The sequence below is a fragment of the Homarus americanus genome, unplaced genomic scaffold, assembly GCF_018991925.1.
Source record: "Homarus americanus isolate GMGI-L3 unplaced genomic scaffold, GMGI_Hamer_2.0 scaffold32531, whole genome shotgun sequence".
In the NCBI taxonomy this organism is placed as follows: Eukaryota; Metazoa; Arthropoda; class Malacostraca; order Decapoda; family Nephropidae; genus Homarus; species Homarus americanus.
Window position 1 is genome coordinate 660,228 of NW_024755865.1, and position 17,441 is coordinate 677,668.

Here is a 17,441-nt window from a genome sequence, read left to right on the forward strand (position 1 = left end):
AAAAAAAATAAAATACGAACAAATGTTTTTAAGTAGTGGAAATATAAATTACTTATGACTTTGTATATTTTGTGAGTGTACGTGTTGCTGTGATATTTATACGCTTCATAATATCTCGTATATATTTTTGATAAGTTGACCTGGAAATATAAAAATAGTATCATATGATATTTGATAAATATGTCCTGCCACTACGCAGGAATGAACATCATAATATAACGGTGAAAAATATTGGCTACCAATATGCGTCCTCAATATAGGTATTGTCAGAGATGATATATACAGCGGTTGTTATAGCGTCAAAACTCATCCTTATATAATACAATATACTGTATATATATATATGTGTGTGTGTGTGTGTGTGCGCGCTCTGGAGAGAGAGAGAGAGAGATAGAGCGAGCATATACTTTGAGGATAACACTGTAACCAACATCACAATATAATTTACATAGAATATAATGTAAACTACTCTCATTGAGGCCCATTAGCTAAAAGTCGGGATTTAACAAAAGATAGAATATAAAGGGATGGGATAGAAAATAGTCACTCGTGTTTGCACTTTATTTTATGAAAATATATAATTGGACATATACAATAATATGTAAGTTGCAAATAATATTTTGCAATATATATTTGAAAAAAAATTAGTGAATCCTATGTTTTTTTGTGTTTTTTTTAGACACATTGTTTACGTCATGAGAATGTTGAGAAGACGAACATTATGTCATAGTAAATGTTTTATCACAATCTCAAAATATCTAAAATGTCACACACACACACATACAGTACATACACACACACACACACACACACTGCACATAAACATGCATCTTACTACTACATGTATTGCCTGTAAGTAACCATCACTGAAGATTTATACTGTATGTATATTTATATACATATAGAAGAGAATTATATACACAAGTGAAGCATAAAATGATCCATACAGTCAGGATAATAATGCCGTATTCTTCGCCTCTTTGTTTTTATGTATAAATAGTAATCATACAATCTTGCAGTTATACCATATTGTCATAATATAATTTAACCGTTGTATAATCTGGTATTTTTTGTCGTTTTGATAATTATCTTACTTTACAATTCCAAAAACCGATCATTTTGTAATCTGGTGATGATGTAATGTGAGAACAGCAGAAAGAAAGGAGAAGATCCGGTGTTTTATTATATTTTAAGAATAAGAATTGGGATTATGGTACATAAATTCACTGATGATCTTAGGGATTTGGGGAAGCCAGGGTCCATATAGCCCCACAAAGTTGGACTCCCAATCTCTTACTTTCAAACCCTAATTCTGTATGGATGAGAAACGCCTAGAGAGAGAGAGAGAGAGAGAGAGAGAGAGAGAGAGAGAGATTAAAATTAAGCTTTCATTATTTATTTTTTCACAGTTTTTATCAATTCATATTAGTGATCCTTACAAAACATTTATATATCTATCTATATATCACCATAATATAGTAAATCTTACAGGTTCTATCTACAGGTGTCGGCTATATGACATAAAGATTTATACAGTGAGTTGCAGTTCAAAGCTCTGACCATTGATTTGTCTATTAGAAGGTGTCAGGTGCTGTTGCCTAGAGCACAGGTACACAGTCAGGCTCACCTGTACCCAGACTGACTTTTCCGAGTACATGAATAATTAAGTACCTAATAAAACCTAAACTTGTCACAATATAAGAAATAAATTAATATAAGTGAAATTAATTTAAATAATGTTATAGTGATATAATTGAGGAGTTAGTTATTTTTGGATAATAAGGAATAATAAGTACTATGTATAATGAGTGTTAGCAAAGTAATAATGAGAAAATAGTATGATTATATAAAGACAAGTAGGAACAATTGGTTACTAGGGTCATAATCAATAGACTAAAATAATACAATATATTCGTAAAGAAACCTGTGAATTCCCAAAAAATTAAGTAATCTGAATATTAAAGTGAAACCCCCGAAACTTCATTATCAATAACAAACAGATGATTCATTATTAGTTACTATTAAAAGACCTTGACAATTACTAGTTACTGAACACACACACGCACCAAAAATATGCTTCCTGATATTAAATGTAATTATTTTCTAATTTTGTGGTTCAAACGGAATCTATTAGAGAATTAGTTTTTGTTATTCAAATAAGCTTTTGTTTGCCACTGAGAAGATATTTAAATATTAAAAACAGATTATATTTTAAGACTGTGTTCCACTTTGTAAATTACGTTATTTCTTGTTGATGTGATATTAATATTTTTTTATTATAAAGTTGCCGTGTTATTAAGGAGTTATGATACTCCACGTTGTCAAGATTTTTTAATAATTGCACTGAAATGTGAGAAAAGAGAAAATGACTTTGGCCCAGTGATCCTAACCACATTTTAATGTTTTTTTTCCCTGGAGGTGACCTTATACTCCACTGCAATGCTCATTGGTTCCTATATTATATGACGTCACCCTACACTGTAAAGTTTATGGTTCTTTTAGATGACGTCACATAAAATTGTTACGCTCATTGGTTCGTGAAGATGACGTCATAGTAAACTGTGATGCGCAGAGGTTCGTGGAGATGATGTCACACTACACTGTGATGATCAAACAACTGTAGAGACTATATCACAGTGACATCAGGCGACACTGAATTACTCGTTAGTGGAATAAACGTTACACGACACTACAACAACACTTACCGTTGATTTCATTCAGAATAAGCCTACTAATCGTGCAGGCAAAGTTTTGTTGTTCTGAAATGATGTCACACAATTCAACATCCAACCATAACCAAGCACGTATTACATCAAACGTGACGTCAGAGGTTTATATCAATGTCTCCACCAATCACATATCGTTTCCGTTTCAAAAGAGCCATGCAAATCATCGACTTTCTTTGTAATTATTTATAGATACTAGTTTCAGATGCCTGTATAGAACACCTCGTACATGCAATAATATTTTTTCTTGTCACAACACACAAGAATAAAAGGGGGGAAAGAAATATAAATAATTACAGAATTCTCAAAGGGTTTTGCTCTTGATTTGAGAAAGCGCCAGTCTGTCAATTCACATCGATATTCTTATGTCCGTGTCCACATGTGCGTTACTGCGGAGTCTCATTTCCATATCTGCATCCACATGTACGTATTCACATATCCCCTGACTGTAGGGTTTGTTCAAATGTACGTATCCACATAAGCTTATCCACACACATATACATACCCATATCTCCCAACGTATGTCCAAAAATGGGTTTCACATGTTATTAGAGAGTGAGAGAGAGTGAGAAAGACGTACAAGATTGGGTGGATGCTGTGAAGGACTGAGGTGAGTTGGTGTGTGAAAAGTTGATTAAGGAGGTGTTAGGTTAGGTTAAGTTATCGTAGGTTAGGTTAAGTTAGGTTAAGTTATCGTAGGTTAGGTTAAGTTAGGTTAAGTTATCGTAGGTTAGGTTAAGTTATCGTAGGTTAGGTTAAGTTAGGTTAAGTTATCGTAGGTTAGGTTAAGTTAGGTTAAGTTATCGTAGGTTAGGTTAAGTTAGGTTTGGTTTAATTTGGGTTGCGTTAGGTTAAATATTTTAGATTGACAATAAATATAAGTTAGGGAATTAGTTTAAAGTACGATGAATTTGAAGAGGATCGGTCCGGTTAAGTCTGATTTAGGTTAATGTTAGGTTAGGTTAAGTTTGATTTGGGTTAATGTTTGGTTAGGTTAGGTTAAGTTTGGGTATCTTAGGTGTAGGTTACGTTAGGTTAAGTGTAAACTAGGTTAGTGTGCCCTTAAGATAGGGTTTGATTAGGTTAGGTTAATTTCGGTCCACTATGCTTCAGTTAAGGGTAGGATTAGGGAATGTTCAAGCTCGGTTAAATCTAGACTAGGTTAGGTTAGGTTACGCTCAGATTAGGTGAAATTTAGCTAAGGTTTGGTTAGGCTTTGGCTAGTTGAAAACGGGTCAGGTTAGCTTGGGTTAGATTAAATTTACTTTGTGTTGGCTTGATTCAGTTGAGGTTAGGTTAAGTCAGGTGTGCAAGAAGGAGGAGAAAGAGACAGGTGAGAAGGATGCAAGTGTAGCAGGTGTGGCAGGGGGGACCCACCACTACCCCGACGCAGCTGTTGTTCTCATGCACGATGGCTGCTGGCGTGTCACCTGCAGGGGAGGAGGAGTAAGACATTATTAAATTGTGACGACAGGTAAACAATTATAAGAAATTAGATCAATACATTACATAACTATACATAACATGAAGCAAACAGATCAATAAGATACATATGGATAGATATAACAGACACTTGTTATGATTATTCGTTTTATACATAGATATATCATGTATATCTTATATCTATATGTAGTCAGCTTATTATTAACCTCTTTACCTTGTCATATAAGAACTCTGGATTTAAAATGATTTCAAACACAATTTCAGAAACATATAATGAGAGAGGTGAGAAAGATATATGTGATAAATAGAGATGAAGAAGTGAGAAAGAATGACATGAGACAGAGAAATAATAAGTAAACATAAACCTGAGAATAAAGATAAAAAATACAATAACAGGGAACTAATATATAAAGGTAAAATTATATAGTAAACAAATATATAAAGTATCAATTTATCCCCGAGTAGAGAGGAAGTAGGAATCTAACCAACGTATATGAAATTAAGTTATATATTTCTCTCTGAATATCCAAACAGGAGAGAATATACTTTTTTATATAGGTTTAGGAGAGACTATACTTTTTTATATAGGTTTAGGAGAGACTATACCTTTTTATATAGGTTTAGGAGAGACTATGCTTTTTTATATAGGTTTAGGAGAGACTATACCTTTTTATATAGGTTTAGGAGAGACTATGCTTTTTTATATAGGTTTAGGAGAGACTATGCTTTTTTATATAGGTTTAGGAGAGACTATACTTTTTTATATAGGTTTAGGAGAGACTATACCTTTTTATATAGGTTTAGGAGAGACTATACCTTTTTATATAGGTTTAGGAGAGACTATACCTGTTTATATAGGTTTAGGAGAGACTATGCTTTTTTACTTACTTTTTATATAGGTTTAGGAGAGACTATACTTTTATATAGGTTTAGAGAGACTACCTTTTATATAGGCTTAGGAGAGACTATGCTTTTATAGGCTTAGGAGAGACTATGCTTTTTATATAGGTTTAGAGAGACTATACTTTTTATATAGGTTTAGGAGAGACTATACTTTTTTATATAGGTTTAGGAGAGACTATACCTTTTATAGGTTTAGAGAGACTATAGGTTTAGGAGAGACTATGCTTTTTTATATAGGTTTAGGAGAGACTATACCTTTTATATAGGTTAGGCTTTCTTTTATATAGGTTTAGAGAGACTATGCTTTACTTTTTATATAGGCTAGGAGAGACTATGAGAGAGACTATGTTTTTTATATAGGTTTAGAGAGACTATACCTTTTTAGGTTAGGGAGACTATACGCTTTTATATAGGTTTAGAGACCATACCTTTTTATATAGGTTTAGGAGAGACTATACCTTTTTATATAGGTTTAGGAGAGACTATGCTTTTTTATATAGGTTTAGGAGAGACCATACCTTTTTATATAGGTTTAGGAGAGACTATGCTTTTTTATATAGGTTTAGGAGAGACTATGCTTTTTTATATAGGTTTAGGAGAGACTATACTTTTTTATATAGGTTTAGGAGAGACTATACCTTTTTATATAGGTTTAGGAGAGACTATACCTTTTTATATAGGTTTAGGAGAGACTATACCTGTTTATATAGGTTTAGGAGAGACTATGCTTTTTTGTATAGGTTTAGATACGAGTATACCTTTTTATATAGGTTTAGGAGAGACCATATAGGTTTAGGAGAGACTATTGATATAGGTTTAGGAGAGACTATACTTTTTTGTATAGGTTTAGATACGAGTTTTTACCAAGTTAGCTTTGATGTCTATGTACCGTCAGGAGGAAAGAATGACCTAGTTTTATATGACAGTAGATGTGTATAGAGTTAAGTTTGTTTATGACTCTCCCCTCATCTCCAGAAAGAGGGAAGGCTGGACGAATTTACATTGTTAAGCTGCCGAGAGAGCTTTGAGGGGAGAGTAGGTGAGGGGGAAAGTGGATGAGGGGAGAGTGAATGAGGGGTGAATGGATGAGGGGGAGATTTGGATGAGGGGTGAATGGATGAGGAGAGAGTGGATGAGGGGTGAGTGGATGAGGGGAGAGTGGGTGACGGGGAGAATGGATGAGGGCAGAGTAGGTGAGGGGTTAGTGGATGAAAGGGGAGAATGGATGAGTGGAAAGTGGGTGGGGTAAGAATGAGTGACAGGTTTGTGGATGAGTGAGAAATTTATGGATGAGGGAGAGTAGGTAGGGGGGGGTTAGTGGATAAAGGAAAGTGAACGATAAAGATAAAGTGAGAGGTTTGTGGACGAGGGGTTAGTGAGTGAAGAGAAAATGGATAAGGGAGAGTGGATAAAGGGAGTGGATATGAATTAGTGGATGTGGCATCAGAGAGTAAATGAGTGCAGAGGGAGTGAGGGAAAGTAGGTGAAGAAGGACTAACTGAGGGGAGACTGGCTTAAGGGAAATTGAATGAAGAATGAGTTTGTGGAGAGAGAGAGAGAGAGAGAGAGAGAGAGAGAGAGAGAGAGAGAGAGACAGAGTGGGGGTGTTAACTGGGGTAAATCTCTCCGGGGGGTGTTGAGTTAAAGTGAGTGTTAATATTAGCTTATCTCACGGGAGGGAGACGCACCACCTGACGTCACTATGTACTTAGCAAACAGTGAAGAACTAGAGTCATTATTTTTCTTGTTCCCAGAGGATGTGTGTAGAAAGGATAAACATTAGCATAATTTCTTTTTTTTTTCCTTCGTCTTTTCGGGAGATAAATGAAAGGAAAAGAAAAAAAGAAAGTATGAGAAGAGGGGAAAAGGGAAAGGGGAAGATGAAATATTAGGGGAAGGAAAGAAAGAATAGGAGGGGAAAAGAGATGAGCTGCAGTAGATGAGGGAGGGAGAGAGAGAAGGGAATGGAATGAGTAGTAGAAAGGAGGGATAAACGAGGGAATAAGGGAGAGTAGAACATAGAGTGATGAAATGGGAAGGGGGAAGAAAATTAATAAATAATTTTCTAGTTCCTGTGGATGTCGAGTATACCAGCTATGTTGCCCCCCTCCCCCCTTCCCCCTCCCCTCCTTCCCCCTTCCCCCAAATCACGAGGGTCAGTCAGTCTGGTCACAACAGCCAATAACAGACGAACAGACTTAATCTCAACAGACACTTACAGCCTGCACAACATTATTACTTTCACTTGACTAAATGGATGAATGGGTGACAACTTCAAGCACCCATTAACTAATACTACTTGATAACAGGAACAGCTGATATTATTGATGATGTTAATATTAGCAGCTGTACATGTAAACAAATCATTAACCCGTAAACAGCCTATAACGGTGACACACTTCAGGTTGATGCTGATAATGTAAACAATGAACCACTTGGGATATTTTCTACAGTAAGAGAGGGATAATGAACAGTAGTGTAGACAATACGTTATAAGCAGTAAACGGAGAAACTTTACTATGACGTTGTAAATATTATATTGTAAACAGTAAATTATATGAGCATATAATAAACAAAACATCAAAGAAATAAGCTACAAACAGTACAATATAAACATCACACCCTGTTACTGCAATGTAAACACTATAAAAAAACATTATATCCAATACAATGTAAACTACACTCCATAAACTATACATTTAAAACATTCCAGTAACATTGGCTGTGACATTGTAAACAACATACTGTATGCAGCTCTAATTATTACACAGTTAACTAAATAAAATGTAAACAGAAAATAGCTGTTATATGGTAGAGTGAATATACTGTACATAAACGGTTGACTGGGCGGGGACTGAAGGGAGTGGGAGGGAAGGTGGAGAGAGAGGGAGGGAAAAGGGAGGAGGGAAGGACAGGGGACGAATGAAGGAAGAAGAGTAGGAAGGAGGAAAGGAGGGAGAGAGGGGGAGGAAGAAAGGAAGGAAGGACGGGAGAGGGAGGAAGAATGGAGTGAGGAAACGAGAAATGTAGTTAGGAGTTAAGGGTGGGGGAGGGGGGTTACTGATACATATTGGATGGATGGATGGATGGATGGATGGATGGATGGACATATAAGAAAAACAAATAATAAACGTATTAATGAAAAGAAACTCAGACAAAGACAGATAGACAATTAAACAGACAGACATAATGAGTTACCTGCAATCACGTGTACATTAACCTTCCTGGGCTGGGAGTTGGCAGGTGAGCAGGTATAGACGCCGGAGTGACGCTGCTCCACCACCGCCACCCGCAGCCTGGAGGTACTGACCACTCCCCTCTCAGTTGATACCTCCACACCCGCCCCTCGGTGACGCTCGTAACTCACAAGCTGGGGACGAGAGATGTAGTAGTTTATATACATTAACCTATAGATAATCCTAAGTTAAGGATTTTTAATTGGTTTATCGTAGGGAGATACAGATTAGTTCCCCCACTGATAATATAGCTTTGTCATAACACCTCCTTACCCGGCTCCTGCCACAGTGACCTTCATAACTCACAAGCTAGGAAGGTGTGGTAGGTTTTTATCTGTTAACTTCTAAATTATTGCAGGTTATGGATTTTCACTTGCTTAAATTAGATGGTGGCAAGATAGAGTTCTGGGGAGAATCTGTCAAGAAATTACATTTTACTCTTTCAGTTTTCAATTTGTTCACGTGAGTTATATTTGATTTTACGAAGACACGGTTGGGGTAAACTGCCGAGAGATGGCAGTGTGTGTGTGTGTGTGTGTTTACATCAGTGGTGAGGTGCAATGTGTTTTTTATTATCCATTAGAGCTGAAGAATAGACATCCCAGTTTATTTCACCTGACGATTCACTACTATGAGTTAACCCAATGCAACCCAACCTAACTTAAACCCACTAGGTGGTTAATTATCACGTAAAATAAGAGAGGTGATGTTAAGCTTCGGGTGATGTAATAATTCTCAACACCACCATCACACCCTTATTAACGTGATGCTTTTAACAGGTTGGACGATATATTAAATCACCACAACCATAGACTAGATTGAGGCAAGGTTAGGTTAGGTTAGGTTAGGTTCTCCCATAACTAAGAGTTGAGGTAAAATTCTATCATAACTATTGTGGGTAAAAGCTGAGGTAAGGTCCTGCAGTAACTACGGAAGGAAGGCAATACCAATTTACGACTGCAGGAGAAATATACGACTTCTCTTATAACCTGAGGCAATGTAGGAGGTGACCAAACTTGCTCTCTGACGCAGTTTTGACCCGTCAGCCCCTCCTCCGTCAATGTCAGCTCTCATCCTCTTCCTATCCCCCCTTTTTTTAGTGTCAACCCTCCTCCTCCTCCTCCTCTTACCCCTTCCTCCGTTAGTGTCAGCCTTCCTCCTTCCCCTACCACCTCCTCCGTTAGTGTCAGCCCTCCTCCTCCTCCTCTTACCCCTTCCTCCATTAGCGTAAACCATCCTCCTCCTCCTACCCCCTCCTCCGCCAGTGTCAGCCATCCTCCTCCCTCTGTGTCGAAATCCTGCCTGTCTTTGTAGAGAATTGCAGGACAGAATCTCAAAGGACAAAATCCTAAACACGTCTGAAAAATCCCACTACCTAAACTAAGCTCTAACATGACCCAGAAATTGTCATGGGTGAAATTTTGTCCAGGTTTCCATTATCATCAAAGTGATTTTCTTGTGTAAATTTTGTCCAATTGGATTTTGTCCTTTACTGGTACTGTATATATCTGTAGTCGCCGACGCTGTGTTAGAATCTAGTAGGGTTCTCCGACGTATCCCTGGCTGGAGGTGAAGGCCGTGGGAGGTTGTGTTCTGCGTGACCCGTTTTACCGCGCCTAAATCTGTATTGGTGGTGATTCCCGAGGCAGTAGTGTTGCCAGGCCCGCACGGTACATCTGTTGCTCTCAATGTTTAGTTGCTTACACATACTAACTTTTGATATTAGACGTTGTGCAAAGGTTTCTGCCGTTTGTGTGTGTGTGTGTGTGTGTGTGTGTGTCTGTGTGTGTGTGTGTGGGTGAAGCTACTTTTCTCAATCCAAATTCTCTTAACACAAATACAATCTCAACAGATACAACGGTACACGAGATTAATAGTAATAAAATACAGTAAACATTAAATGGAAGAAGGAGGGACAAAATGAAGGAGGGGCGGATGGAGGAGGGAAGTAGTGAAGAAGGAAATGAAGGAAGGTAAGGGAAAGAAAGGAAGGAGCGATACAGGACAAGGCGAAAGAAGAAAAGCGGTAGGGAGAGGAGAGTGGAAGGAATGGAAGGAGGGAGAAAAGGATGGGAAGAAGGAGGAAGGGAAGGAGACAGGAAAAGGAAGGTGTGAGGGGAGGGTAGAAGATAGATAGATAAATTACAGAAAGACATTAAGGTACGAGAAGAAGTGGTAGAGACTAAACGAAAGAGAGGAAGAGGGAAGCTAGAAATAAACTGGTGGTTAAACAAAAGAGCTAGAGAAAGAACGAATGAAATAAAGTAACTGAGTAAGACTAGAGAGAGAGAGAGAGAGAGAGAGAGAGAAAATCATTGTGTAAACAGAAGAGGTTTAAAACACCAACATCACTTAGGCTGGTCATGGACACTTAACCTCACCCCCCCCCCTACCCCCACTTCTCTCCTTCTCCCCCTTCACCTCCCTCTCCCTCCTCCTGCCCCTTCTCCCATGTCATACACAAGACCAACTCTTTACCAGAAGGAAGCCTCCCTCCTCCCTTCTCTCCCTTTCCCTCCCTTCAATCCCCCTCCCTCCTCTCCCCCTCTTTTCACCCTCCCTCCATCTTCCCACCTTCTCCACTCCCACATCATACATGGGAGCAGCTCTTTACTGTAAGAAAATACATCTTTAAACTCCCACCTTTTGCACTGAGAGGAAAAATTCCCTTCACCACAAGAATGGCCTCCTTAAGCACCTCCTTCCTCACCCCCCAACCCTCCAACACTCCACTCTTAAAGAACCCCCCTCCCTCTCTCTCCTGCCTCCTCCTCTCCTCTCCTTCCATCCCTCCTACCCCCTCCCTGCTTGCCCATAAGTTGCAGACAATACAGCAGTTGGCAACCGTACCCTGTGTGTTGCCAAATGCCTCGAGTATTGGACTCTGCTGACAGTAAATTACCCGCCCTCTCCTGTGCTATGGAGCGTTCTTACAACTGAATGTCTCCGCCCACTAACTGGAATTCTCAACAACTCGTGTGTTTGGGTGTTTTTTAAATTCCTTAATTACGAATATAAAAGAAAGTGTCCCAGTTACAATATAGTCTCAGTGTAATTTTCACGTCATCTTGGTCGAAATCTTTTTGTGGTAGAGTTTAAAGTGTGTCTGTTTACATCTCCAAGTTACGAGCAAAATTAGATGTAAGATAATATGAGAATTCAAGATATTAACATCATATTATATAACCCCGATTAACCGTATGTGATCGATACTTGTATTAGAAAAAGTATGAATATGAGAGAGGATATAATGAGCAGCTGGTGAAGCAGGTAAATTCACGGTAACTAATTGAGGAATATGTCGTGTTCACCTTGAGGCTGTGTGGCTGAGATTACAGGGAACTGATGTGTAAGGTGGTACCTGGGCCAATACCTGAATTAGCATTACTAGAGTGTTAGAGGGTAGTATACCTTGATAGGGTACCAGATATACTTTGATAATATCAGCTATAATTTGCTATAATATCAGATATACTTTGATAATGTCAGCTATACTTTGATAATGTCTGATAAAGTTTGCTAGAATGTCAGGTATATTTCAATAGACTTCCAGATTACATGTGTACATATTACAAAGGAAATATAGAGGCAAATCCTTAATTACATTCATACATAGACAATTAAATCGAAAAAAAAATATAATGAAAAAAAAAATGAAGCTCAATTTGTAAATAATAATCACGTACATAAGAAATGAAAAGTGTCTCGCTTCTGGTTGACATACACACACACACACTTTTTACTTTCCTTGTCAAAACCAGAATCAAAACTTACAAGCTGACGTATGATACCGCTTGACTGTCATAGCAGACACACTGTATAATATAGACCATGAATAATGCAGCCTCTGGATAATAGTTGGGTACACTTATATAAAACACACACACACACACACACACACACACACACACACACACACACACACACACACACACACAGAAACATCACAAATATTATGACAAAGGAGAGTTCATATACGATTGAGTATCAGTGTCATTGATCCATTAGATAACAGTCCGACACAACCAGAGGAGAAAGAAACTGATAAAATAAAGGGAAGTTTCTCGTTCGTTCTCTTTCTGTATATCAATTTCTGTCTGTCTGTGTTTGTTTTGGGCCTGTCTGTGTGATTGTATGTCTGTCTGTCATTGTGTGTGTCTGTCTGTCTCTTTCACTGTTTCTCTGTCTGTTTCCCCTTTCCTCTCTCTCTCACTATTTATTTATCTTTCCGTCTGTGTCTCTTACTGTTTATTTGTCTGTCTGTCTGCTTCTCTCACTCTCTCTCTCTCTCTCTCTCTCTCTCTCTCTCTCTCTCTCTCTCTCTCTCAGTCTCGCCTACATAGCGTGGTACAGTCTCCTTCTCTATCACGCTACCCACCACTACTCACAAAATATAGACCCTGCATTATATAGTTATTTGACAGATCTTCCGTGACTCGGTATAGTAATCTCTCTCTCTCTCTCTCTCTCTCTCTCTCTCTCTCTCTCTCTCTCTCTCTCTCTCTCCCTCCTGCAAGACCACTTAGTCCCGTCACTACAAGCAGCAGCAGCAACAGCAGGCATGGTATTGAAGGGTAGGAGGAACTCTGTCATGGGAAAATCGATTATTATGCAGTTTACCAGTTGGATAAACCACAGAGTTGATATATTGCTGTTGTTGATGTTTTGGTATTTTTAGATTGTGGGAAAACAAAAAGAAATATGTGGAAGAGAGGAAGAATACATATACAGAGAGAGAGAGAGAGAGAGAGAGAGAGAGAGAGAGAGAGAGAGAGATTCAAAGAGACAGAGTAACAGTGAGAGAGGGAGAGAGAAAAGGGGAGAAAGAGAAAATCAGTTTATCTCATAGTGTTATAATTTGAGGAGACTGAGGGAAACGTTAAAGGGTAATTATAAAAGAAAACATAACATCACACGACTGAGAAAGGAAAGAAACTAAAAGATAAAAGAGAGAGTCAGAGAGAGAAGATAAAAGAAAATGAAAGAGAAAATCATTGAATCATTGACATTACACTTATTGGGACTGGAAATAAAATCAGAAGCCCATCTACCATTGAGAGAGAGAGAGAGAGAGAGAGAGAGAGAGAGAGAGAGAGAGAGAGAGAGACCACTCACCTTATCGTTGTGGTACCAGAAGATGAAGGCTGGCGGCTCAGGGCTGTACTTCACACTACAGGTCAGGGCCAAACGACTCCCTGTATTGATGTATAAGTCTGGTCCTCCTGTGATCACGGTCTCTGGCTCTATGGAGATACAGGGGGAAAGAGTCACCCCCTGGATACATAAGTCACTCCCTGGATACATGAGTCACCCTCTGGATACATGAGTCACCCTCTGGATACATGAGTCACCCCCCTGGGTACATGAGTCACCCCCCTGGATACATGAGTCACCCCCCTGGGTACATGAGTCACCCTCTGGATACATAAGAGTCACTCCTTGGATATATAAGAGTCACCCCCTGGATACATGTGATTATATTTACAAGTTCAATAAGCAGGTTTCCCCCACTGGACACGTTGAAGTTTGTTTACAAATACAAATAGAAGGCTTTATCCCCCGGCCGCTAGAGGCATTGTTTATAAAGGGGATAAAACGTCTTTCCTTGCACAGTATACGTGACAATACAGTTATGTACACAGGCTTCAAGTAGGTCACGGCAGAGGAGGGAGGGAGAGAGTGAGGGAAGAATGGAAGGAGGGAAAGAGGGAAGGGAGGGAGGGAGGGAGAGAGTGGGGGAAGGATGAAGGGAGGGAAGGATGGGGGAGAGGTGAGGGTGGGAAGAAAGAAGGATGGGAAGGGAGGAAGGGGGAGAGAGGGATGGAGGAAAAGAGGCCAACGGTGAGCATAAGTAATGAAGAATTAAATTAGGGGGAGAGATTATTCATACGGGTAAATGGCGGAAGAACACTCGCTTTGCATAATTTTGTTCAACATGCTATTGTGGGGTGGTGGAGATCGCCAGACGCTCCTTGATTGCTCGTGCTGGCGTTATGTTTTTTTTAAAGTGATGAATATAGAGATGATTGTGTGATAGTATTGAGTAGATATGGCAGAAATCAATACCTGGAGATAAGCGTTAAGAGAAAGATTATGGGATGGCCAGTCGTAATTCTTGGTTTGGTGACCTACTTTAACCTAGCGGAGTGAACTGGTGGTGACGTCGAGATATAGGCGTTCTCTCTCTCACACACACACACACACACACACACATACACACACACACACACACACACACACACACACACACACACACACACACACACACACACACACACACACATTTTTTCCCTATCCTTCATTGTTTCTCTACGTTCAATCTCTCTCTCTCTCTCTCTCTCTCTCTCTCTCTCTCTCTCTCTGGCGTTGTGGATCAGAAAATAAGGAAGGAAAAAAAATACCAACAACAAGAGAAACAACAAAATGTAGAGCTTTTAGTAAATAAAAAACGTGTGTGTGTGAATAAGATAATGTGTAAAAAATGGAAATTAAAAAAAAAGTGATTGATAATTAGTTGTAGAGAGAGAGAGAGAGAGAGAGAGAGAGAGAGAGAATATTACAATGCCTAAAGAAAAAATGCCGGATTTCGATAACATAGTGAACAAGATGATTGTTGCCAGACACCATGCTGGAAAAATTGTTCCCCCCACATCGGCACGAGTGTCCGACAAAGGCTCGCCATCCACGTTGGTAATAATCCAATTTCGCCGCTATTGTAGTGACTGAGGAAGCGTGAAATAAAGAGTGACATCAATTCTCGCCTGCAATATCTGGGTGGAATTCAATTTATCTGGTGTTTTATTCTAAGATTGTGGGTGGCACTGAGGGTGGGTTGAAGGTGGGCTGAGGTGAGGGTGGGATGGGGGAGTAAAGGTCATGAAGATTGTGCAAGGTTTTGTTTTAAGGATGTTCGTAGGTGATGTTAAGGTGTATTAGATGAGGAGTAGTAGGAGGGTGAGTGGAGTGAGGAGATGTTGAAGTATTCTACACACACACACACACACACACATACACACACAAACACACACACACACACACACACACACATAGACACACACATTTTTTCTTCCTACTGCAAGCACACTCACAAATGCAGTCAGTAAAAGTCTAGGCATTTCACATACCATTTTTCAGTTACACACACGTTCTCGTCCCCTCCCCTTCCCCCTCAACCTTCCCCTCACTTCCTCTCACCCCCTGTCACCTCACCCCTCCCCCCTCATACCTAGAACACTTGCAATAAACCTCTGTATTGCTAGGGAGTGAATCTGCGTGTTGTACCTGAAAAAATATATACAATCATTATCTATTTTACCTAAGTAAGATTATCTGTGGAGGTCGTATACACAGACTCATTTATACCTGATGAAAAAGCCACTGAATCGAGTAATTATGTATCGATTGGGTTGTATATTATGCATTCCACTCCTATTATCATACTCGTAATATATACATATACACAGGTTAAATGTATATAAATACTTACATAACAAATATATATATACAGTGAATAATGAATTAGTAAAACATAATATTTAAATACAATAATTAAGAAATATAATAACCGTAATGATGATCCAATAATTCGTGTAATAAAATATTTACTTAAGGAAATTAAATCTGAAAAACATTAAATTTTAATTCCAGTGGTTAGAAGAGTATTGAATCATTATAAACAAATTACATAGAGGGTACATAACACCCCTATGAAAATACAGACAGTGGATGAAAGGTAATAATGTAACCTCATTACAGGATAAAGAAATTCTATGATGATACAAAAGTGTGTTACGTATTACTGTCATTATTTTCTACTTAATATGGTATTAAACTTATGAAATTACTCAAAGGAATCCTACTACTACTACTACTTCTTGGCTACGACTATTACTACTACTACTACCACTCCAACCACACTACTACCACCACTAATAATAATAATAATAGTAATAATAATCCACGCACCACAACATGCCACGCCTCACCCACATCTCACCAGTAACTAAGACGAGAATCACGGAACACTCGAGATGCCAGGTGAAGGTCTGCCAGATTGATATGCAAATGCAATAAGGAGAGAGATACAGACAGAGGCAGATACATAGAGAGAGAGAGAGAGAGAGAGAGAGAGAGAGAGAGATTAATAACAGACAGACACACAATGAATAGCTAAACGTTGAGAGGTTTGGGAAATATATGTCTGTTGGGGGATCCTTGAGTGCAATAACCTTGTAGTGGGTGTCCGTGGGGATCTGATACCCACCTACAACAGACAGGTGGACGTAGTGGCTTTGTGGTGGTGTGGTCGAGATCTGACATTCGTACAGCCCGGCGTCTCGTTCCTGTAGGTAGTGAACCATCAGTAGCCAATCCTCAGAGCCTTCTGCATGGCGGGCTGAGAACCTTTCGTCGGAGGTGTAGGTAAAGGCTCCCACCGTCAGGAGATGGATGTCCCTGTGACGCACCCACGACACCTGAAGCAGCATAGAAAACAGGTGAATTAGCGAAACATCCAGGTGATCTATGTGTTGGAGCAAGAGACGAACAGGTGACTCATTTAAGTTCACAGGATGATAGGAGTCACGACACCTGAGGCAGCAGAGAGATTACCAGCGTCTAGGAGGAGGTGATGAGACGAGAGATCCACAGAGACCGAATGACTCAGTTACAAGTCTCTAGTGATCAAGCCGAGACATCCAAGGAGGAGGGAGGGGGAGCGGGAGGGGGGGGGGGAGTATCGCATGGGATATTAAGGTGAAGGTTCCTGACTGCGATCTCACGTAAAAAATATATTAGAAGATATGAGAGAAAGCTGAGGTGACATAAAATGGTTTAGTTGAGTGGTTGATTGAAGGATATGAACGGGTTTTGCAAGAGAATGAGGGAAGGAATGAGGGAGGAAAAGAGAGGGAAGGAGGGGAAAAGGGAGAGAGAGGGAGGAAAGGCGAGGGAGGGGAAGAAAGAGAGGGGGAGGGGGAGGAGGAAGGAAAAGCAAGGGATGGAGGGAAAGAATGAAAGAGGGTACAAGAGATAGTGAAGAGAAGAGAGAGAGAGAGAACAAGAAAAATATCAAGTCACATACTATACCGCCTCAGGACATTAACAAAAGAACACAATTGATAACAAAACAGAA

The 17,441-nt window shown here is 39.3% G+C and overlaps 1 protein-coding gene across 1 annotated transcript in view; it reads right to left on the reverse strand.

Annotated features, from left to right (window-relative positions):
* Positions 1–3,464: 3,464 nt before the first annotated feature.
* The window catches only part of LOC121856690 (zwei Ig domain protein zig-8-like), a 78,926-nt gene continuing 64,949 nt past the window's right edge, over positions 3,465–17,441 (reverse strand). The window contains exons 4-7 of the mRNA XM_042352381.1: positions 16,572–16,782; positions 13,424–13,551; positions 8,271–8,442; positions 3,465–4,156 (exon numbers count right to left, since the gene is read on the reverse strand). Of these exons, the coding sequence (XP_042208315.1) occupies positions 4,023–4,156; positions 8,271–8,442; positions 13,424–13,551; positions 16,572–16,782 (645 nt within the window). The 3' untranslated portion in view covers positions 3,465–4,022. The remainder of the gene's footprint in view (positions 4,157–8,270; positions 8,443–13,423; positions 13,552–16,571; positions 16,783–17,441) is intronic.